The sequence below is a fragment of the Glandiceps talaboti genome, chromosome 2 (genome assembly GCF_964340395.1).
Source record: "Glandiceps talaboti chromosome 2, keGlaTala1.1, whole genome shotgun sequence".
Taxonomy (NCBI): Eukaryota; Metazoa; Hemichordata; class Enteropneusta; family Spengelidae; genus Glandiceps; species Glandiceps talaboti.
This window is the reverse complement of record NC_135550.1, coordinates 28831857-28857751: the sequence shown is the minus strand read 5'-3', so window position 1 is coordinate 28857751 and position 25895 is coordinate 28831857. Positions and strand designations below refer to the sequence as shown.

General features: G+C 39.0%; 1 protein-coding gene across 2 annotated transcripts; it reads right to left on the bottom strand.

The window, feature by feature from the left end:
* Positions 1-323: 323 nt before the first annotated feature.
* LOC144453274 (uncharacterized) lies at positions 324-25895 on the bottom strand. Of its 2 annotated transcripts, none has more exons than XM_078144544.1 (5): positions 25558-25895; positions 20021-20245; positions 7884-7952; positions 7210-7294; positions 324-2979 (listed from the first exon to the last, which is right to left on the bottom strand). In XM_078144544.1, the coding sequence occupies exons 2-5, from the start codon at positions 20118-20120 to the stop codon at positions 2418-2420; spliced, it is 816 nt and encodes a 271-aa protein (XP_078000670.1). In that variant the 5' UTR covers positions 20121-20245; positions 25558-25895; the 3' UTR covers positions 324-2417. The 2 variants fall into 2 exon arrangements, with proteins under 2 accessions (XP_078000670.1, XP_078000673.1); XM_078144547.1 differs by lacking the exon at positions 25558-25895 and adding an exon at positions 23516-23645.

The following is a 25895-nucleotide window of genomic DNA, read 5'->3' as shown; positions in this document are numbered from 1 at the left end:
TCCGATATTGATGACGATGTAAAATAGAGGTAAGCTACACTACATCGTTATTTCCATTGAACAACCGTTAACTGTATATGACGTCACATCTGACTCGTTCTTTCCTGTAGAGGGCGGGGCTAACATTCATTCTCTTGATGACATCATTCACGTCGCAACATTTTTAAATTTACATATATAGGAGGAATCGAGGTCAACATTATAGAAAGGCATGAAACAAATGCATCAAAAGTGAAGATACTCTTCCACAGAGTGCGATATTCTCCGTTGTTTGATGTGGCAAAAATTGACGTAATTGACTGGCATTTCAAAAAGTATGTTTGTTTATTTGTTTGTTTGTTCTGTCAAAAATCGAAATGAAGACTAGACTCACAAATTTTGACATGTTCTAGTATCATTCTAAAAACATTTAAATCAAGATGCAAACTCATAGAGTATTAGTGATGGGGATATTTATTGAAAAGGGTATTCTATCAAAGTGGTCATGCTTTTCAAATGTACAAAGAAATGGAAATATATTCTCTTAGAAGTAAACACTATATTTTTCCATGACTGGTTCTGTGGTCGATTCTGACCCCAACGTCTCCTGATCATGCAAAATACATACACTAGTGACCTTGATGAATCTCTCAATTGCTACAGTATCCATTAATGAAATGGCATGACAAACTACGAAAAACTCTCAAATGATATGAAACGTCATTTGCTTAGAAAGTGACAAGACATTTTAATATCTTGAGATATCTATAATCTTAGTTACGTTACGAGTACAGGGTATTTTTATAAAGAAATAAATTAAATTGACGCGCTTTTTGTAAAGCTTTATAACTATAAGGTTTAGTGTGAAAATTGTAAATGTCATCAGTAAAGTGTTATTTAAATTTACAAAATAGAATTTGGTATAAAATTAATCGTAAAGTGTCATCTTTGATGAATGCATCGTTAGCACACGTGTGCTAATCAATATCAATATTAGATGGTTAATACGAATACTTATATCTTTGTTATTATAGGATGCTAGTTGTTTCACAGCGATTGCTTTCAAATTAAATAATTTTAGGTGATACGTTACACAACGTCAAACTACGTGTTCCATTTATGACGAGGCTAATTACTACCGTGGAAACTGAGCGTTGAGCTCATTGAGATAGCCGGTACAAACTAAAACTAGTGTTACTCATGTGGTAGATTACACAAGTGGGTGATGGCGGCACTTTAGTTGTCCGGATATAATCACGTATCAAGACAAATGAATGTAAACACTTGAAGTCGTACAATTTATACACTGCCTGATCATGGAAATCATCAGATATTCCACACTACTGTGCTTACAATTAAATTAACGTCCGTTCGGTACCTTACATCTATATTTCGCAATAATAGTTTGTGTGTCTATCAAAGTTAACTGAAAGCTCAATTTCCGTTGTTGTACTCCATGACATGATGCAAGTTTATGTTGGTAATGTTTGGTGTATCAGTACTTATGTATCATATGTGTAAAAGCTTTGCTCCTTAAACAAATGAACTGGATATCAAGGATCCTTGACTACGGATTTTCCTATACATCTAGCGCCCGCCCGTATAATGCCCTAGATATATTAGAAGGTCCAAACGAATAATAGATCATAATATAAAATAAGTAATTATTGTAAAAAAAAAAAAACCAACGATTTGTGGAACATTTTAGGTTGAGAACTATACAAGCAAGGAAGGTGTTATTAAAATGAGCAAAATATCAAAAAATAAATTCGATAACAGTTGTTAAAAGGTTAAATTATATTCCAAAGACTGTATGCCTAACAAAGACAATTGGTAAATATCGACGTTAGTACACGAAATTCCTCGTTTGTAGAATATAGAATAATTTTCATGAATATGTTGACTTCTGATACATCCACACGGTGCAAAATGTAAATTTCATATCTACAAGTTTCACTTGTGTATGATTCTGCGCGTATATCTGCGTTGTAACATCTTTACTGAAATTGACCATGAGGCATGCTACAACGATGGAATAAATAGTACTGACTTTGTCCCGTTCGTCACGTGACATTCAGGAATGTGTCATGTTTCATGTCAAGGCATAAATTGCATCAGTACTTTAACAGAGCAAAAATACCAGGGATCCTAACCAACTTTGTTTAATTGGTAAGAGTCGAATATGCCGACCTCTTTAAGTTTACAACGTAAAAGTAGCTAATTTATAGTGTCAGTAATTTTCACACATAAGCTTATACAAGTTAATTAGACTGTCACCATAACCTACATCAGAGGCATTCACCTCTATTTGGTATCTTGTTCTGCTTATTACCTAATTTTATCTTTGTATCCTTTTGAATCTTTATATTCAAAACAAACAAAGGCAGTACTATTTATTTCACCATTGCATCCAGGTAAAACAACCATTTATTGTACTTTCACGGCACAGCTGCAGGTTTTACAATTATTGTGGCTTCTCTAATGATACCCTTGTCGCTTTCCTTTTCTTTTGCTTCAACAAACCCATCTTCATCATCGTCATGATGGTTTTCTTCCTCCCCTTTGTTATCAGGACTTTCAGTATAATTTATCTTACTATCTGTTGGTTCTGGTACTTGTTTTATCCGGTTTTCTGGGGCAATGGTGATTCCGTCCTCAACGTCAGGTGACTTGTCCCCGCTAGGGCTCACTTGTTCGTCATCAACATTATTTTTATTGACAATGCTGTCATTCTCCTTCGAACTTTCTGCAACGTTCTCCTTGCCCTTCTCTTCCATATCAGCATTATTTCTCTCTATAGCCTTATCAGACAGCAAGGTACTTGTACCTTTCTCATCCTTGTAATTACCTGCCGACTTGGTTTCGTCAAAAACGGATGTCACAAGAGCTGATTTATCATCTTTTCCTTCACTGGCATCCATATAGGAGTCATCACCATTGTATGCTTTGTTTTTGTATGTTGTATTAGTTTTGTTTTGGTTCTCTTCCCTCCTCCGTCGTCTTGAATTTAAAGTAGTGAGGAAGAAACATCATTTATACTGAACGTACACGTCACAGTTGTCTTGTATTACATTACACTAGTCATTATTTCAAATTTCATTGTCCAAGATATTAAAACCCTATTCTACAAATGAGATAATGTAGATCACAATGGAATAAAATTCTTACAAGAACGTCTGTCGGAATATTGGCGGCAAAACAAAAACTTGACAAGTTCACACATATATTATTTATTCTATGCCAAATGAAGCAGGTTTGATGTGAACTTAGGATAACAGAATGATGTTGAAGCAATCGTTATTCATTTCAACAATCTTATCGGTTTTACAGCAACGACTAACATGAATTCACCCTGGTGCGTTTTCACTTTTCAAAACTGAACTGAAGTATTTTGGCTTTCATTTTTCCAACTTTATTTTCGACGAATAGATGTTATTAAGAAAACAATCTACATTTGTTACACGGTCATGAAAAGAACATGAAAAAATACTGCTGAAAGCGAATCAAATTATTGTTGGACAGCAGTCGTAATATACACTGAAAGTTTTAGCATATTTTAGCATATTGAATCGTCAATCTGCAAGTGTTATAAAGTTGTTCAATATCCAGCAAGAGGCTAGGTAATAGAGAATGTGATATTTTTTAATTTGTTGTAACAATTTATGCAATGACGTCATTTTAATATGATACTAGTTACTAGACATGATTCGGTGTCTTTTAGCAGTTGGAGCATTCATAAGAATACTTCACTGTCGAACAAAAGCAATCAAAGGCAATAAAAAAAGTTACATACTGTTCCTTAATTTTAAGACAACAAAAAACACCTGATCTAAAATGCATTGTTTGTCACAAAGTTTGTGTTTAATTTATCTCAAAATTTGTGTTTAAATTCTCTTGTAAGGAAACAATACAAATAATACAATACAATGTGTACATCACATCCTGGAAAACGTACCTAATAACAAACATTTACATGTAACTGACATAGGAATGACATATCATACCACATCGTTATAACCACAATACTAGGATATAAAATCAGATTACAGCAATATGATGCATTCACTTACCTAAACCTGGATGGGGTGGGGTGGGGTGGGGTGGGGTGGGGTAGGGTAGGGTGTGGTATTTAGATGATAACACGTTGTTTTGAATCAATCAATGAGAGGTTCTATGAACAGAAAGATTTCCTTTAACAAACATTTCTTATCAAACCATTCAAAATATAATAATTTAATAATTTACAAGGACGGTTATGTAAACTATTCAACAAATGCTGAAACTTGTATAATTTCGTACAACTAGAACGTATAGTGCATTATGCCGACCAAACTGGTATATAAACGAAAGATAACGCGCTTTCAACATTCTCAAGAAATACTTGCCGATGTGATGATGTTCATTCTTTTGTGGCTAGTCAAGCTATGCCAAGATGTACTACAGTAAACACGATTCTAAGGGTAAACATATCCTTACATAGATACAGTTTGTATATATTTTTTGTTACTATAATTTGTGGTCATTGTAACTTTCTGTACTTGTGCCCTGCTCTTCTGAAAAACATAACTGTTTATGTCATGGGGACGTTAAACCTGTACACATTATTTCTGTCAAGAATAATTTTTCAAAAATAGTGCCAATGGTGTTGTAGCATAACTGTAAAACGATTGTGTTAATCTTCTGAAATGGACAACCACATGATGATCCAACCCTGTTGATACCCATGCAATATACACCACCATTTTGATGTTGCTATGGGCAGTTGCTGAGTGACAATATGTCAATTTTTTGAAAGTTTATCCACTAACCTAACCATCCATATTGTTATCTTAGCAATATACATTATAAATTCACTGTTGCTATGGGCGTGGTCTTGTTGCTAGGCATATATGTGTTAATCTTTGGAATGCTTATCCACTTGTCTATTGTCCCTGTTATAATATTTGCAATTATATACAACATAACTGGCGGTTGCTATGGTCGGGGTATTGTTGCTTGCAAAATATACTGACATTTAGATGTTGCTAAGGGCGTGGTCATGGTTGCTAGGGTCAATTGGGTCAATGTTTTGAAAAACGTCTGCAGAATATGATATCAAAATCAAATTTCGGCCCCATCAACCAGGTAGTTTTTGCCCCAAATTATTTTTTTTTTAAAAAGTAATATGCATAGCACATGATCATCATCACGTACTGAATAGTTCCTCACCTACACACCCCGACAAATCTCATCTCTATCTTCGTTTTAGTTTAAATTTCTGGATGAAAGATTTGTATATCACCGATGGGATCACCATGATACGAACAACTTTCCATCTAAACATCTCTGAGAACATACCCACCAAATATAAGACCAATCTGATCAATAATCTTTTAAGATTACATTTTTTTTGTTCGTGCTAATACGGTGTAACAGATGTGAAATAATAGCCATTCACACTTCAAACACATCGTTTTTGTAGTGTCTACTACTAATGGACCAATTTCATAAAATGCCGTTCTTTGAAGATGACGGTGAAATAACGTGTTTAGCACAGCCGAAAAACCATGAGATAAAACTTCATTCCGCGTCTTTTCTCAATTTGCCATGACTGAATTCCAGCATGTTATGGAAGCAGCTTGTTTCTGTTTCTGCCTTAGTTTGTCTACAGCGGCGTCCCTCCATGTCAGTGCCCAAGTTCTGCAGTTCTCCATGTGGTTCGTCTTCAATACTTTCTCGTTGGCCTTCAGTGTCATGTTTGTTCAATTCATTCCTTTCAACGATCCTAAAGATAAAATATGACAAAGATCAATAAATAATTTTCACCTTCAGAGTCTACATGGAGACAACTGTTCAAGTTTAAAAGTAAGCATTTGGTGCTCTTTCAGAATCGCCTACAACATATTATAAAGGATACGAAAATATGATATGCCAACCATACAGAAGTATGGAATCAATATTCCAAGGTGTTACCATATACAGCATGTCTAATCTTGAAAAGAACAAATAGATATATTTCTGAAATGACAACATGGACATGAATGAACTTTATTTCTATTGTTACTTGTTTTATGATCGTTAAATTTAGTGTTGTTAATTGAGTTATTGATTTGTATATTACAGTTTTCATCATATTATGATAAGATATACTGACAAATTTTTAAAGTCATGCAAAAATCAGTAAAACCAAAACAATACCTTACATCTTACCTGCACTTGTTAGAACAAAGTTGCAATCCCAGGTACAAACCAAACAGCATACATAGCAACAAACAGACTGTGTTAGCAGCAGCAGTCGGTCAGTACAATAAGATCACGTGACGGTGTGTACAACGTATCTGTTATATGACTTTGCTGACGCCGAGCGATTTTTTTCCAAATATCTCAACAAAGTTACTTCTTCGTGGTTTAGTAGGGGTTATTTATCAAACTTCGTCGCAAACCACGGCCTGTTTTACGACAACGTTCTTAACGAGCCTCCCACAGGTTAGTTAGTTTTTTTTAGAAATAATAACTCTGGCTTGCGAGAATATTTGTCCATTGCCAAGGCCGAAAGCATTAAACTTAATATTCATACAAATAATCCAATTGAAATCCTGCTAGTCACAGATAGAATCGACTGGCAGTTAAAGAAACTATCTCTTGAAATTGACAAAGCTAGCCCTCTGTATGGGATTACATGTTTATTATATAGGGTGCATTACGAAAAACGTGTAATCGATATATTACCTTGTACTTGGTTTATGAAGGCACTTCATGTTTCATACACATACATGCAATGCTGAATTTCAGACATGCACACACACACACACACACACACACACACACACACACACACACACACACACACACACACACACTGCTGAATTTGAGCACTGTGCGCTAAAGATCTCGCTCCTGTTGCAGTACTACATTGTATTGTGGTAGCAGTGCAGGATGGTAATAACACGTTGCATGCAATCTACATAATTGTACACTTCACACCGTGTATCACACCGTGTATTGTGGTGATGAGCATTAATCTTTATCTCAAAACAGTTAATTTCACTATTGTATAGTCCTCAATTTTCTAGGATAGTGCAAAATCTATAACGATATTCTTTCCATTTACTACAATGATCCAAAAAGTTCCTCACATACTGTGGTTGTTGGTCATTATTATGCGATTGTTTGACAATACATAGACCTAAATTTATCATGTTTGTCTGGATGAAGAAGTGTAAACTGAAGAACTATCAAAGTGGTGCCTACCTCAACTTAATGACAGCTACTAAACAACATACTACAGTTGCCAGTACTATTCCTGGAACGACGACAAGTATCCATATTGGTATACCTACACACAGAATATGGTATGTTAGATTAGTACGTTCCTTACTTAATAGAGAAATAATTGATAAATGTTGATATAGCTTGTATTGGGTAGTCACTTTGTAATTAGGCCAATCACAATTTTTTCAAATCCCTGTTCTTCAAGCTTATCTGGGCCACAAGTTCCTGTGCCTGACTTACATAACTACATCAGTCCCATAAAATTTATTAACATTAAATATGAGTAGTTTCACCACTTTGTCGATCGATACCGATCCAACTCGATTCTTTATCATTGGCCTATGTTAAGGTATTAGACCACGATCATGGAGTGATTAGTACTACATATAGTACGTAATCCAAACTGTTGTTGTTGTTGTTATTATTATTATTATTATAAGACTTGTTTACGTTGTGTCATAGACTAGAGAAGACATCTGTTCTCTAAACAAGATATTCGCCAGCTAGGTGATTGAATCATGTACATTTTACGTCTACCTTGTGACTGTATTTTTTGATAAACTCAGCAATTATATATAAAATCAATATACAGAACAGAGAATACCCCATTTATCATTATCAATACCATTATCGGTTCAATATCACTTTCCTACCTTTATTTTCCTCTCTGGAAGTTCCTAGTTTAGGAGTCGTCCTCTTCCCAGGTTCCTTTGTAGTAGCCCCTATACCCATTGAAACACAAAATACAAACAATCAAATTGTTGTCACATTTGTCAGGTTATCTTGTGTAATGAGATCTCATAGAAACCCTTCGTGTCTCAGTAGCATATAACATGTAATATGTAAAACAGCAGTTCGACGCTGGGATCTAATCTCAACTTTTATTGTTCTATAGACAATTCAGATCTTCTGGAGTACAGAAAAGTATTGCTATGACTATATCAGTTGATACCCAAACGGATCGTGGGATGGCGCAAATCCAAATTCTCTTCCCATTTACTAACAAGGGATCCATGCTGAAATTATTGCTTTCTTTACAATAAACAATAATCATGTCAACAACAAAGAAAATTATACATGTGATACCATGGGATTTGTACCCCCCTTAAGACATAATGGGATAACCCAACGTATATTTGATTGCGGTTCTATGTATTAACTTTTGTTTTATTCTGATTACGCAATTAAAGTAATCCCCAAGTTTTGATCGTATTTTTATGTGACATTGAACCTCAGGTAATGTGAATTTTTATACGAAAGGTCTTTTATTGTTACTTATTGTTTTTTTATTGCTCACAAGTTTAAATCGTTTTAGTCGAGGTAGTCGTGTGTATATCTTGCCAAAGGTCTGGCGGATGTAACACGGTGATGAGGACCCAAGAATAAAAACTTCTAAGATGGCCGTTGTCCGGTTGAATTGATGGGAGTTGAACTCTCCACGAAATCCAAACTATCTGCAGAATCGTGTAATGAAATCGTATTTAACAGGGACACGAAGGGAGCTGGATATCAACTGACATTATTTGAGCTGGTATTTGCGAAACCCTGACGAGCGAGGAAGTTTTTCCTAGACGATTTTGAATGTCAGTTTGCTGTACCTGAACGAAGCGTGCATGATAGCAGAAGTCGACTGCATTTCTGATACGACGATTGCCGAGATCGACGATTAAGGACACTCGCACTGATTTCTGAACGCTGATGCTTCACGTTTGGAAAGCTGATGTAAGTACGATTCGATTAATGCAAGTCGCATGGAAATCGGACTGGATTTGATAAAGTTACGGCCATTCATAACTCTATACTGAACTTTTGAGTACGCTCGACGAGCGGATTTGCCAGGTTGAACTCATACATAGCGAATCACGACTGATCTGTGTTATCGTTTATTCCTATTTTATTTCTATGAAACACTTACTGAGACGATCGATGCTTTATAAATCAATACAGAATAATTGCGGACTCTGTGATAATTATTCTCATTGATATTCGGAACTCGTCCGTTGGATTTTTGCAAGCAAATCGACGTCGCGGATATCATTAATGTTGTTAGTCTGACCAACGCCCTCATCGGTAGAAGTCGACGTTGTTTGTCACTTTTGTTTATGACCTTTCGAATGACCCCAAGAGTGACTTTATGCAGGTGAAGCTACGCCAGTTTTCCTCGCGTTACTGTGTTAACTGTTACTAACATTGCTATAGAGGATTTACGAGGGATTACTGCAACGGACGCTACTGTATGAATGAACACCTTGGACCCACTGATCTGATTTGTGTAACAGGTTTTTGAATAGATACCTTTTATTTCTATGATATTAAGACATTGAATACTAGTACATAAGTGAGCACATTTGATAACGAAATTGTAAGTTTTTGATAACGAAATTGTAACTTTTTGATAACAAGATTACAAGTTGAAACTATTACTGTACCGGTACATTTGAATGTTGGCAGGGTTGTTGTTAATTAGATTTCATCCTTTCACTTTACTGCATGTGTCAGTGTCATTTGTCCAGTCGATACACTCGTCTTGGTATACCCCTACCCTCAACGCAACCGCATTTTACCACAAATTCACGACCCAACTCACACGAACGAAATTGTTGATTGCCCTTGTGGAGTTTGCTCCTATACAGCTAGCCCGTGAACCACATCGAAATAAAGCAAGGGTAACATCTGGCGCCCAACGTGGGGCTGGATTGTAAGGTTTTCCCAGTGGAGTTTTGTCATTGTTACTGTTTTGTACAAATTGGCCACAGGGAGGGACGACATTTTGATTCAGCCCACTGAGGTTTGGTCTTTGCGGTTGAAAACTAAAGACGAGCAGGGTTGGACAGGTGATACACTTTTTGATTGAGCAGGAAATTAATGACAGGTACCAAGGTCTCCGATTTACGGAACACGACCATTTGCAGTTTTCAATTATATCTTAAAGTGTTATTGTGAACTCAAGTTATCGACAGATCACCTTTGATTTTGGAACATGGCAGATGCGCAAGGTAGTGACGGTAGAGTGAAGACAGAGGAAGACAGTGAGGTGAGTATGACAGCGAAGGGGGTCCCCAATCCCGACCCATGGCACAGCGAACATGAAACTACTGATAGTATTAAAGGGGCTAAGGCCACTAAACATGAGTCAGTGGGTATGACACCCATTGGGGGAGGGGGCGTGTCTAGGCTATCTCACGGGACTATACCAAAGCGAGGAGGCGGCCGAGGCATATATACTCCAAAATCGGTGCGATCGCTACCTACGAAAGGTTATGGTTTGAATGAAAGTGCACTGCAATTTGGCAGCGAGCGCGAGCGGATAGCCGAATTAGAACACGAACTTAAATCTCTTCACGAGCGCGAGCGCAGACACAATGAAGAGATTGAATTCGAGGATTTGTTACAGCGAAACGGTAAGAGAATGAAAGAACGACTTGAATATGAGGAGTTGACTCATCGAGCTTTGGCCGAAGTGGTGAATACGGCGCCAAGGGTACCGACCTTTACGGGTGATTATAAAGGTAAAGATAGTATATCGTATGAGTCTTGGTTGAGAGAGGTTCAGAGTATGAGACAGAGTGGTATTCACAGCAATCGGGTACTGCAGCAGGCCATACGGAAATCCATACGCGGTGAAGCAAGTGAGATTATTCTAGGATTAGGAATTGACCCATCTATCGAAAAGATATTGAATAAGCTGGAAACTGTATATGGGGTAGTTGTATCTACGGCTACGTTGAAGCGTCAACTGTATAACGACTATCAAAAGGATGAAACGGCAGCGTCGTTTGCATGCCGTGTGGAGATAAACCTCCGGCGTATATATGATCGTGGGGGTGTCCTAGAAACCGAAATGGATTCAATTTTGCGCACCACTTTGTGGGAAGGACTCACGGACTCACGAGTGAAAGACATCGCGAGGCACAGATATGAGAATGCTAAGAATTTTGATGAGTTACTACGGATTATCCGTGTAGCTGAACAAGAAGTACAGGGAACTCGTAGCCCTAAAATGAGAGAGAAGGTGGAAGATAGACGAAAGACGACGAGAGGACATACAGCTGTAAAGCAGCTTCAGGAAATGTCTGATTCTGATACTGATGACAATGGTGAGCGCTCAAAGAAAAGAAAGCCCCGAGATCATGAGACTGATGAAGTGTACACTAAAATGACAGCGATGTTAAAAGCGATGCAATTACAGCAGGAACAGGTGAAGCTGGTTATGGAACAACAACGAAAAGAACATGCCGCTGGAATGGAAGAGATCAGGAATGCTCGTGCAGCAATGATGGTTTCGCCACATGGCATGCCTCGACCATTTGATATTGCCGCACAGATTCCCCAGGAGGCAAACCCAAGACGTGGAGCGCCAAATCACTGTGATGAACGAAACGGAAACAAGAGTGAAGGTAAGTCATTCGCTTGCTACAACTGCAATGGTGAAGGTCACATGTCACGTGATTGTAAGCAGCCATGCGGTAAATGTAAAGAAGAAGGACACACATCAGCGAAATGCCCGAAAAGAAAACATGCATCTGTCAAAGCTCAGCGCATGACAGGTAGACGACGACATGAAAAGAACCAGCGAAGAAACGGAAAATCAAGACCCATTGATGGACGGGTTGTTGGTCCGTTGAATGAGCAGTATGCTTTAGTGAACGGAAACAAATGTTTGGCTCAACTGGACACTGGATCGCAGGTTACCATGATCAGCGAGGATTACTATTGTCGATACTTATCCGATGTACCGTTTACCCCATTAGACGAAGTTCTTGAGATTGCGGGGGTGACCGATGATGTTTTGGAGTACATTGGTGTAATAGAGGTTGAAGTTGGCTTCCCTATTCATGTCTTCAACGATGCAACCATTTTTAGGCTATTGGCATTGGTGGTGAAAGGAACTGAGTATAACAATCGAGTGCCGTTGTTAGCAGGGACAAACTGGTTGAACCATTATATGACAATAAAGACGTTGAACGACGATGGTAATACAATGAGCAGGATGAAACCAGTAGCGAGAAGAGCAATTACTACTCTACGTGCTCGTGAACAGTTCTATGGACCAAATGGAAACATGGGAGTGGTGCGAGCGGCAGTTAGCGAACGGGTGACATTGAAGCCACATACTGCACATACCATTCCAGGAAGCATGAAGGCTGGTCCCAAAGGAGAGAGACATGAAGTATTGTTAGGTGATGATGACGACTGGAGTGAAAACAAAGGGTGGACTCTGAATCCAATGGTGACGGTTGCTGAGTGTGGGAGGCGCTCAACGGCGGTGCCTGTGGTAATAAAGAACGAAACAGACAAACCTGTCGTCATTAAGCCAAGGCAAGTTGTTGCTACGGTGAAGGCAGTACGAGGTATAGAAGTACAGCCACGAAAGACCCCTAAAGACAATGAAACTCGAGATGAACCATTGAAAGTGAGAGAGGTGAATGTTAGAGGATTATCCTTTGACATGACTGATTCGCCAGCCAATGAAGGTCAGGTGAACAAAGTACAAGAGGTGCTGGAACGTAACATTGGATCATTTTCGACCAACGACAATGACCTAGGGAGATGTACAATCCACAAGCATGAGATCAACTTGAGAGATGAACGTCCAGTCAAACAACCCTATCGCCGGATACCACCAGCCTTGTATGAGGAGATCCGAGCACAGTTAAGAGGAATGTTGGACAACGGAGTGATAAGACAGTCTAAAAGTCCCTGGTCTTCTCCTCTTGTCCTTGTAGCGAAAAAGGATGGAACTACTCGAATATGTGTAGATTATAGACGTTTAAACGCACAGACGACTCCCGATGCGTACGCCCTACCTCGTATTGAGGAAGGACTGGATGTGTTGAGCGGCGCAAAATGGTTTACATCAATTGACTTAAAGAGTGGATTTTGGCAAATAGCGATGGCGGAGAAGGACATCCCGAAGACTGCATTTGCAACCCCCTTTGGTTTTTACGAATTCGTTGCAATGCCCTTCGGACTCATGAATGCTGGTGCTACATGTCAGCGTGTCGTGGAGCAATGTTTAGGAGATTATAACATGAGGATTTGCATGGTCTACATGGATGATGTGATAATTTTTTCAGACACATTTGAGGAACATCTAGACCGAGTTGATAAGGTTCTCAAACGGCTCAGAGAATTTGACCTAAAGATTAAGCATACCAAGTGTCAGCTTTTTCGCGAGAAGATAAACTACTTGGGACATGTTGTATCTTCGAACGGAGTTGAGACCGACCCCGGCAAGACTGAGGCATTGAGGACGTGGCCAGTCCCCACCAACGTTAAGGAACTCAGAACATTCTTAGGATTTGCGGGGTATTACCGTAGATTTGTGCAAGGATACTCATCGATTGCCCGACCGTTGCACGCTTTGACAGCAGGGCATCCAACAAAACGCAAGAATGGGGGAGAAAGAAAGCGACCACCCCCATATGAATGGACAGACGAGTGCCAGAACGCTTTTGAGCTGATTATAGACAAGCTTACTTCAGCTCCAGTTTTGGCCTATGCAGAATATACGCAACCTTTCGAGCTTCACACGGACGCAAGCCTGATGGGACTAGGAGCTGCTTTGTACCAAACTGTCAGAGATACAGATGGACAGGAACGATTGCGACCAGTCGCATATGCGAGTAGGAGTTTGACTGCTAGCGAGAAGAACTATCCGGCTCACAAACTGGAATTTCTTGCCTTGAAATGGTCCGTTACGGAAAAGTTTCGTGACTACTGCTTTGGCAATGATGTCACAGTGTTGACCGACAATAACCCACTAACGTACATAGCGAGTACTGCGAAACTGGATGCAACAGGCCAGCGATGGTGGAATGCTTTGTCTCAGTACAAATTGAAGATTCACTATCGACCCGGCCTAAGGAATGGTGATGCGGATGGGCTATCACGACGACCAAGTAGCAAGGCTCGAGGATTTGATGAGTCAGAAAAACGTTTCCTGAAAACTGTAGTGATGACTCCTGATGAAGTGCAGGCAGTGGGGGAGCCACTTCTGACTGATGGTGATGAAGATACACCATGGGTTGAAGCCTTAGCTGCCTCAGTACGAGCGATACCAAAGGAAATGGCTGAACCACCAGAGATGCCAGGAGAGGTGACATTGCCTACAATTACGTCAAGCCAATGGGCAAAGTTACAGGACAGAGACCCGACCATACAACGTATACGGACCTTGGTCCTCGCGAAGGACGATGGTAAAGATAAGATGACAAGGAAACAACGAGCAAAGGAATCACAAGAAGTAAGACTAGCACTGAGAGATTGGAGTAAGTTCTGCTTCCGCGATGACGTTTTACATAGAGCAAGGACGTCATCCAGTGGAGAAGTCTACTACCAGTTGGTGCTGCCACATGAATTTCGTCAGGAAGCCATGAAAGGAGTGCATGATGACTGTGGACATCTGGGACAGGACCGAGCAATTGATTTATTGAGAGCTAGGTTTTATTGGCCCCTGATGTCAGCCGATGTAAAGAACTATATTCGTACGTGTAAGAGGTGTACTCGAAGGAAGGACGAGGCAGGACTGAAGACACGAGCTCCGATGGTGAGTATTGAAACTTCACAACCACTAGAACTCGTCTGTATGGACTTTTTGAGCCTTGAAGAATGTAAAGGAGGGATCAGGAACCTACTGGTGATTACTGATCATTTCTCGAAGTTTGCTGTAGCGATTCCCACACGCAACCAGACAGCTAAAACGACAGCTAAGCACCTATGGGAAGACTTTATGCTACCATATGGATGCCCGGAACGACTTCACTCCGATCAAGGTCGGAACTTTGAGTCGCAAGTAATACGGGAGTTGTGTCTATTGCTGAACATCAAAAAGTCACGTACCACGCCCTATCATCCCCAAGGGAATGCGCAGACTGAGAGATTCAATCGTACGCTCCTTAATATGATGGGTACACTCGAGAATGAACAGAAGGCCAAATGGAAGGATTATGTGAAGCCATTGGTACATGCGTACAACTGCACAGTTCATGACACAACAGGTTTCACACCTTACCACCTGCTGTTTGGAAGACAGGCAAAGATAGCTTTGGATGTACGATTTGGAACATCACCGGAAAATAGGGATCCTACGACGCCGTCATGGTATTTCAGATTGCGAAAAGGTCTGCAGAGAAGTCAGCCCGTGCGAGTAAAGGACGATATGATCTGAGGGTTCGTGAGGTAATGCTAAAAGAAGGTGATCGAGTATTACGCAGGAATGTAAATGTACGAGGTCAACATAAAATCGCCGATCGGTGGGAGGAGGCTCCGTATCTGGTTGTAAGACGAATTAACCCTGATCTGCCAGTGTATGTTATACGCTCAACGAAAACTTTGAAAACACAGACGGTTCACAGGAATCTGTTGAAACCTTGCTGTGATCGACCATTGTCGAGTTATACCGAAGACGAGATGAATGAACGTCCCCAGGATAAGGTTATCCCGGAAAATAATGAAGTGGAAGGAAGTTCTTCTACACAAAGTGAACAAGACTGTGTGTTGAACCCTGAATCGCCACCCTTTAAGCCTAGGATTGGTAGACCTGTGTGCTTAGGAGGTATGAATGAATCTACGGATGAATCCATGGACAGAAGTGACCCAAACGAGTGTGTGGTTATTGGGCAAGATTCCCCTGAACGAAGCACGATTGTGGTGAGTGATTCTTCAGACCGTGTGCGAGGCACTGATAGCCCTGCAACAAGCATGCATGAAGATAGTATGGGCATATCTTCTGATGACGAGTCTGATGGAATTGCTGAAGAAGCCAATGTGGCACCGCAGACCATTCAGTCAAGTGATGTAGTTGAGAATGTCATGGATGCGTCAACAGATAAAGGAACCATAGAAACCGGAAATGAAACTATGGGGGAGGAACAAATAGAGACCACTTGTAGTGAACGAGCTGATACCCATGGTGATTGTTCAGATGCTGATGAGGAATCGTCGGTGGAGGAAGGAGAAAGCGAGGTCCGCCCTCTGCGTCGATCAACGAGAACTAGGAGACCGCCTAGGTACTACGGTTGGTGTTCGCGACTGATCAAGCGAGCCAAAGGTGATAAATGCGTTTCAAAGAATCCTAGTAGTGGAAAGAGGTCATCTTTCGATTCACCGAGGACTAATCATGAAGTTTCTCAAGGAAGACTGACTGCATCGAACAACAGGAACCACGACATAACAATGAAAATACTTGAAATCATGGCCAATGGAATGTACGTGTAGGTATGAAGGAATGTTGATGAATGTGTGTATAAAGTGGATTAGCATAGTTATCCTTTAACTATATCTCGAATGTGTATGCTGATGCCATCGATGATGTTTCAGGTAAGTTGGTCTTGAGTACCAGCAGCGATTGATGAAAGGTAAGTGAGGGTGCGTATTTAGGAATGCTTCGTGCGCCTTTGCAGATTTGCGATTTGGTTTAGCCAAGCCTTTGGGTCCTGCGCATCATGCGTTGTCCTGCGGCCTCTGCGCACTTATCTTTTCTGATTACTCTTGCAGGTTTATGGATCGAGACTCTACCCTACTGCTATGACATGAAAATGGTGTTTCGTCGAACGTGCATCTGAGGATGACTTGAGTTTCTCGTTTTTCAGGTATCATGCCTTTGCCAACGAGAACGTTTCGATGTTGAGTCTCGTTAAAGTTTGTGCTTATGTTTGTGTTCTGTATCTTGTTGACATTTTCTGGACTTGTTTTGATTTCCAATGTTCGATCATTTATTTCACTTTAAAAAAAATATCTTGAAGTAAGCATATGGTAAACTGTCTCTATGCTGACTTGGGGGAGTGTGATACCATGGGATTTGTACCCCCCTTAAGACATAATGGGATAACCCAACGTATATTTGATTGCGGTTCTATGTATTAACTTTTGTTTTATTCTGATTACGCAATTAAAGTAATCCCCAAGTTTTGATCGTATTTTTATGTGACATTGAACCTCAGGTAATGTGAATTTTTATACGAAAGGTCTTTTATTGTTACTTATTGTTTTTTTATTGCTCACAAGTTTAAATCGTTTTAGTCGAGGTAGTCGTGTGTATATCTTGCCAAAGGTCTGGCGGATGTAACACGGTGATGAGGACCCAAGAATAAAAACTTCTAAGATGGCCGTTGTCCGGTTGAATTGATGGGAGTTGAACTCTCCACGAAATCCAAACTATCTGCAGAATCGTGTAATGAAATCGTATTTAACAGGGACACGAAGGGAGCTGGATATCAACTGACATTATTTGAGCTGGTATTTGCGAAACCCTGACGAGCGAGGAAGTTTTTCCTAGACGATTTTGAATGTCAGTTTGCTGTACCTGAACGAAGCGTGCATGATAGCAGAAGTCGACTGCATTTCTGATACGACGATTGCCGAGATCGACGATTAAGGACACTCGCACTGATTTCTGAACGCTGATGCTTCACGTTTGGAAAGCTGATGTAAGTACGATTCGATTAATGCAAGTCGCATGGAAATCGGACTGGATTTGATAAAGTTACGGCCATTCATAACTCTATACTGAACTTTTGAGTACGCTCGACGAGCGGATTTGCCAGGTTGAACTCATACATAGCGAATCACGACTGATCTGTGTTATCGTTTATTCCTATTTTATTTCTATGAAACACTTACTGAGACGATCGATGCTTTATAAATCAATACAGAATAATTGCGGACTCTGTGATAATTATTCTCATTGATATTCGGAACTCGTCCGTTGGATTTTTGCAAGCAAATCGACGTCGCGGATATCATTAATGTTGTTAGTCTGACCAACGCCCTCATCGGTAGAAGTCGACGTTGTTTGTCACTTTTGTTTATGACCTTTCGAATGACCCCAAGAGTGACTTTATGCAGGTGAAGCTACGCCAGTTTTCCTCGCGTTACTGTGTTAACTGTTACTAACATTGCTATAGAGGATTTACGAGGGATTACTGCAACGGACACTACTGTATGAATGAACACCTTGGACCCACTGATCTGATTTGTGTAACAGGTTTTTGAATAGATACCTTTTATTTCTATGATATTAAGACATTGAATACTAGTACATAAGTGAGCACATTTGATAACGAAATTGTAAGTTTTTGATAACGAAATTGTAACTTTTTGATAACAAGATTACAAGTTGAAACTATTACTGTACCGGTACATTTGAATGTTGGCAGGGTTGTTGTTAATTAGATTTCATCCTTTCACTTTACTGCATGTGTCAGTGTCATTTGTCCAGTCGATACACTCGTCTTGGTATACCCCTACCCTCAACGCAACCGCATTTTACCACAAATTCACGACCCAACTCACACGAACGAAATTGTTGATTGCCCTTGTGGAGTTTGCTCCTATACAGCTAGCCCGTGAACCACATCGAAATAAAGCAAGGGTAACACATACATACACACATACACACATATACATACATACATACATACATACATACATACATACACACACACACACACACACACGAACGAACAACACAGCATACGATATCAACCAAGTATAATGGAAGCCAGTTGAATAGAAACAAATCGTCACTCGGTTTAGTATGCTTTGTAGAAATGTACATCCCATGCGATTTTGATAATTACAATACCTATGGGTGGGATAACAGGTTTTGTAGGCTTTACAGGAGTCCCAGGTGCCGCTATTGTTGTTGCAGTTTCTACTGCAGTGCTTTTACTTTGTGTTGTTGAAAAAGAAACACTAGCTGTACTGATGTCGGGAGTTTGCATCGTCAGTGTAGTTGTTCCAATTGCTTATGGAAGATAGTTTAATTACAAAGAAGTTATCAGAATGCAGTTTACATTGTAAAGATATATACATGTCAGATGATTAAAAATTGCCAGTAAAATATTTTTACATATATAAAGAAAATTGTTTCTGAAGAAGAAAATAATAATGCAGAAGATTTATAAAATGAAATTTAAATTATGCGTATAAGGTGATTATCAAAGACTTTTGATAGTAGACTTTTAAAAATTACTCGTTGTTGTTGTTGTTGTTATTGTTGTTGTTGTTGTTGTTGTTGTTGTTGGTGGTGGTGGTGGTGGTGGTGGTGGTGGTGGTGCAGGTGCAGCCTAAGCACAATGATTATAATGTTACAGACTTGATAATCGCTTTACTGGCGAAGCATTTCTTGCAGCTGTATGCTCCAGAGGTCAAGAAAGGGTCAGTGGCTTATACGTCTGCAGTCTATTCTGTGGTCTGTTTTTGTCTGCTGTGACTTTATTCAGATATCAAATCAAGAATTTCGATCTATCAACAGGTAATTTGATAATGTTCTTTTAAGTTTTGTTTCAGTTGAACAGATCAATTTGCCACATCAAATAAGATGTAGTAATGGACTCTAATAATAATTATAACTCTAATAATAATTACATTGTCTTCTACTATACTGTCTACGGGGCCAGTCGGATTTTTGACTACGCTATTAAATTCTCGTCGGTTAGTAGACAACGAACTAGCGTAGCAACGGATCCAGCAGGCTACCTTCTCTCCGAGAAGACTACGCACTGATGATGTAGTATCAGTATGGTATTCATTTTGACGTTTTCTTATTTCAAATTACTGTCGCTGGAAGATCATAGAATATTTATTGAAGTAAGCGACATCAGATATCCTGATATTTCCCAATAACGGGAGTTCACAAAGTCACGGTATATTTATCCTCGCTACCGCTATCACAGTGTGTCAGGACGACATGTAAATGAGAGAACATGTTGATGTCCCTTCAAATCTTAACCATATGACTAAGCTAACTTGCAACCACACTCCGTATTTCCGATATTTTACTCACCTGGTTTTAATGTTGTTGTTATTGGTGACTCTATTGTTGTCGTTGTCATAGTGATTTTAGTTGTTGTTGGCGGTGGTGTTGATGGCGTTGTACAATTCATTCCAAGCAAAAGTAAACAAGTGGCGGTGGTGTTGTACAATTAGTGCAGGTAACATTAGACTTTCTGCTCAAACAATCATGTGTGAACGGTGCGAAACACTTGGGAGAAGAATTCACATTATTTGCCTGAAAGAAAACAAATTCACTATCAACAAGTGTAAATAAATGACGATATTTTTGTTTAAAGTACAACTTTTGTAAGTTGGAAACCGTCATATCGGTCTTAGTGATGATACTGCATTCATGTTTCCATTGAAGATAGTTATAACTATTTTTATACCAGTAAAATGTACAGGAATAACTACTCGGGAAATATAGTGACTTCTTAATAAATAATCATAACTAAATGAAAATCAACCATGTGCATTTTGAAACTATTTGCTAACTTCTACCAATCTGTGATAAACAGTGCACCATTTTGCAATATTCAAAAGCACTGCATATAAAATTTATAAAAGGTAAAAAATCAAAATCACAAAACAATATAAGAAAAACATCAACACACTCAGTAGGGACACAATGGCAAGGTGAAAATGTCTCTATATAGCAAAACATAAGGGGTAGTAAAATTAATTACAAGATGCCTTTAACAACTACTTTATACTCCGTCAAGATTATAAGAGGGCCAGTTATCAAATTTATCAGAACACTTTCATCGGTGATGCGATACATCGACTTTTCTTTAATTTTTATTGAAGAGTTTGAATGTACCGTACCGTAAGCTCTAAGAGCGCCCCCAATCATTTCTTATTATTTTTTTCTTTACGTGGTGTGTCTATTTTTAATAGGCCACATTATTCGTAGAAAAATCTATGAATATCGATGACTGATTCATCATGTATGAGTCAGGAACTCATAGTAATGACTTCTGAGTCTGAAAATGACGCACTGATATATTTGTTTGTTATTTATTTATTTATTTATTAATCTTTCATACAGAGTCCATTTCAGTGATGATGTGATATGATATTATATCTTTTGATTTTACAAATGTAAATGACCTAACCTATTGACTGGCTATGTGACTCGACATTTTCAAGCCAGCTGAGATAGCGAAGTCTCTGGGATAAAATTACTCGTCTCATATCTTATATTTCATCTAGCTTCACATTTATAAATTGATTGATGATGAGTTATTTGTGAAATGATTCTGTAAAAGTCAAGTAGTCAGCGTCGTTATCTTGAAGTACAACATTACTGATGCTAGCAGACATGTAAACTATTTTCATCAGTGGTGGGTTTCTATACATATATGTTTGTGCCTCTGTGTGTGAGGGTATAATCACTCATTTCTCACAGAGGGGAGTCGACGAGTGAGCCATACCGAAGTAGAGCAAAATATAGATGTTCTTGCTTCGCCCTTTGACATTTCAAATATTTATTCATTTAGCTCCGTATTTCCTGCTTTTTTCAAAGTTTCCTTGTGGCTTCGAAGATATATGCAATATTAGTATATTAAGTATTTCCCCCCCCCCCCCTTAAAGTGGCCATATGGATGAAATTTTTTTATTTATTTTGGATTTTTAATTTATAAAACAAACTTGAAAAAACCTGTGAAATAACATATACAAGACCTCGTTTGTTACTCAATAAACTGCAAAAAAGTGCAAAGAGTGTAAACATTTTGTTATTGTACGTACAATAACAAAGTTATTAAAATCAAATGTGCACGCCAGTGAGTACAACGACGTGGGAGGTCTACCAGAAGGCCGTCATATCAGAGCTACTCCACACCCCTGCTATGGAAATGCAGTGGTCCAAAGCCGGAAACAAAATAACAAAACAATCTGGAAGTAAAATTTTTAGATCTGACAGTAAGAAAATACAGAAAATCACAGAATCAAAGAATGAAATGTGAAATGTGTTTATAAGACAAAACTATATTTTAAAAGTAAAGAAATATTTTTAAAATCTTTCTGATGTATAAAAAAAACTGGACATATAAAATAAAATCGTACAACAAACATAAAAAATCAGAAAATAAAGTGCAAATTCAAAATGATCTTTTTGGCCTTCTCGGCTTGCCACAGTTGTTTACAGCAGATGTTTCAAGTTGTTTACAATCAGATAGTTGAAAGGCCTATAGGCTATTAAATAACGTTACTTCCCGGTTCGTTTCCGCGGTCACAGACACTATGTAAGGAGCGTTTTGCGACATATTGACTTTACGAAAATCTGCAAGATAATATAATTCGCCCACATAGACACACACACGCACACGCACACGCGCACGCGCGCGCGCACACACACACACACACACACACACGCACACGCACACACACACACGCACACATACACATACACATACACATACACACAAGCAAACAAACCATGGTTCTGCATAAAGACATTTGCCAGGTTTTAACAGTTCTTCCTTCGCCTTGTTTCTTGTCATGGTGGAGTTTATGCATGGTTGTGCGTGATCGACAAATAACAGGCCAAAAACATTTTACACTGTAAACTTGTTTTAATCACTGACACCATTATTTCGACGAGTGAACATGTACCTGGCATAGGCCTATAGGTTCGCCTGGATTTAGTTCCTCCTCCTGAAAGTTACCAGTCATAGTATGGAATCTTGTATGATCCGAGTTTCCAAACTCACTTTTAGACCATTACATTTACAAAACTTTATTTGTGTGATTTCATCGCATGGCTATTAAAGTTAATATTTTTATATTGGTGCAAATTAACACTAGAATGTGACAGATACTACCTACACCTACTTTTATCATTCTGTACTACATCATGTAGACATGCGTCATGCATGATCACTTATTTTTTTCATTTCTATGTCACCAAAATGATAAAATTTTGACCCCCTGTTGTGACATTGTCGATTACGTTGACTCACAGTTTATTTCTAAATTATATCGATATAATTTTTCGTTTTAGTTTAGAAAGCTTTTACTAATTGTATGATGTTGGTGCGAGCAGAAACTCTTCTGTTACGACGTCCCGATATGAATTATTATACCATCCATCCACAAATCTGCACTTCATTCTATAGGATAACGTGAACTAATTTTTTCGGCGACATAGTGTTGTTTTCTAAGACTTGTCAAATCTGGTCGTATTCGCTCGTCGAATCAATTGATACAAAAGTTGTAGACTGGAGTGATTTGATTTCAAAGTGTCTAGTTTGTCTGAGTAGATATGGTGAACGTTGTTCTATCAAATCAAATAGTTTTTACATGGAATATGGTAATCGTTTGCACTGTGACGCGGCCTAAAGAATTCTACATTTATCACTGAAGTTGTTAGTTCCTTGTTCAAGATGTGAACGACTGATTACACAATGCCTCACACCGTTCATCTAGATGTACGACATTTCCCCATTAATTTTGTACATTGAAATAGAAATTATAACATAGTTCGGGTGACATCCATACGTACCTCACAAATGTCAGCAAAGAGTTGAAGTAGAATAAAGAATAAACCAGAACAATTCGTCAAAGTAGTCATTTTGTCCTTTGAGCAATTTCAAACTACACAAGACAGGTCATGACGAGAAGTCCAACATATGTGACGCAACAAAACACAACGTGTATACAGGACACATACTAGTACTTCCCTGTTCTTGAACAGTTGGGGTAATTTTAGTTCCGCATCTCAGACCACTTATAGTCCAATTTCTATCGTGTTCTGAGCTTCCGCGTTCCCCCGTTTTAAAAAAAGACAGCTTAATATCAGATTTTGAATGAGTTCAGGTAGGTTGTATCGAATCTTTGATTCTTTGACACCTATGATGATAAGTTGTTTCTTTTCACAAGTACCTGTCTTGGTAAACTTACAACTTTATTTCTTTACATGTAAATCACTATTTACTTTCATTGTTTTGAATACTGACAAGGATGTAACATCGGTATATTTGTGTAATGGCGGGGATCAGACATTTCTATAGGTATTATTTACAATGTATGCTACTATAGGTAGGGGAGATAAAATAACGCAGAAAATGTCCCGTGTATAACGGTCTGGCGTTCACCTTCTACATTGGTCTGTGGTTTCACTTCTACTGTGATCGCAGGTACAACCTATACAGTGGTCTGAGGTTCAACTTCTACATTGGTCTGGGGTTCAACCTCTACAGGGGTCTCAGATGTAACCTATTATATAGTGAGGTGCTACCTGTACAGTGGTGTGAAGTTCACCTTCTACATTGGTTTGTGGTTTCACTTCTACTGTGATCGCAGGTAAAATATATACAGTGGTCTGAGGTTCATCTTCTCCATTGGTCTGAGATTCAACCTCTAGAGTGATCTCAGGTGCAACTTCTACAGTGGTCTGGGGTCAACTTCTACAGTGGCCTGAGGTTCAATCTCTACATTGCTCTCAGGTTCAACGTCTACAGTGGCCTGAGTTTCAATTTCTACTGAGTGATCTGAGGTATAACCTCCACTGTTACCTGCGGTGTAACCTCTAGAGTGATCTGCCGTGTACCCGCTACATGTACAATCTGAGGTGTGATCTCTACATTCGCCTGACATTCAACCTCTACAGTGGTCAAAGGTGCAACCTCTACAATGGTATGAGTTTCCACATGATTTCGACTCTTGTCTGAGGTCCAACATCTGCAGTTGTCTCGTTTGCAACCTCTACAAAAATCTGAGGTTCAACGTCTAAAGTAATCTTAGGTGCAACCTCTACATTAGTTTGAGGTTCATTCTCTGCAGTAGACTCAATTATAACCTCTATGGCAGTTTAAAGATCACCCTCTACAGTGGTGTGAGATTTAACATCTATAGGTTTTCGTTCTACCCCTACAGTGATCTAATTTTTAATGTGGTTGTCTGAGGTTCAGCCTCTACAGTGGTCGAAGGTTTAACATCTACATTTATGGACTGAGGTACAACCTCTACAGTGGTGTGAGCTTCAACCTCAACTGGTTTTACGTTCTACTTCTACAGTGATCTATAGTTGAAGACTTAGTTTGTCACATTTTATTTACTTCAAAAACGAGACATTCGAGTTCTATTTTTTAAATGACAAACAGACTCCCTACAACAGCCTTGAGCTTATCACATGTTTACTGCATCGAGTTCACGTCATACGCTGTATGTCGAAGTACGCCCCGTTCTGTACTGCGCTACTTGGAAGTCGTATTTCTCAAACAGTATTACTCCGAGTCGCTAACTTATAAAAAATAACTTAATATTAACCTCATTAAACTGATCCTTGTACCGAAGAGACACATTTCTAAGAAAATAAATGCAGAGGCATGAGCATGTAACTTGAGAATTCCTTTCCATGTCTTAGAATATCTAGAGGGGCTAGTAGATGCACAGTTGGAGTAGAGACGGGGGTCTGAAAGCCTAGTTTCTATAGATGGGGATTCAAGGTATGGTAGACATACTGTACATAGTGCAAACGATCTGAATAAACCCTGACATTTACCCTTAATAGACGTATATAAGAGTAGCAAACATATCACTTACCTCAGAGGTGAAGAACTGAAACAGGAAAAGGTAAAAACACAAACAGTTGGGGAACTTTTCCATTTCCGACAAAGTCGGTGAGACGTACAAACGTAAACGTTTATTTGATCGAGAGTATCAGAACACAGGCTATGCCACGGTGATTCCTTGGCTCTTCTAACACAGTAGTGTAGTGCAATGGGTGTGCCTAGAATGAAGTGGGTCGAATGATTTAAATGCGTACTTCCTTCAACTTCGTGACTTGTCAGCCTCAGTCGATAGCAAGTTCTTCTAGCGCGGGTCAATTGTTATGTTGTCACAGTTGGTATATATATCAATGTAATATCAGATAAAATCCA

Coding starts and splice junctions, on each gene's coding strand:
- LOC144453274 (XM_078144544.1), bottom strand. CDS start 20,120: ATGAATTGTACAACGCCATCAACACCACCGCCAACAACAACTAAAATC. Junction 7,295..7,883: donor TTCCAGAGAGGAAAATAAAG/GTAGGAAAGTGA, acceptor TTCTGTGTGTAG/GTATACCAATATGGATACTT. Junction 2,980..7,209: donor GTAGCTGTCATTAAGTTGAG/GTAGGCACCACT, acceptor TTTAAATTCAAG/ACGACGGAGGAGGGAAGAGA.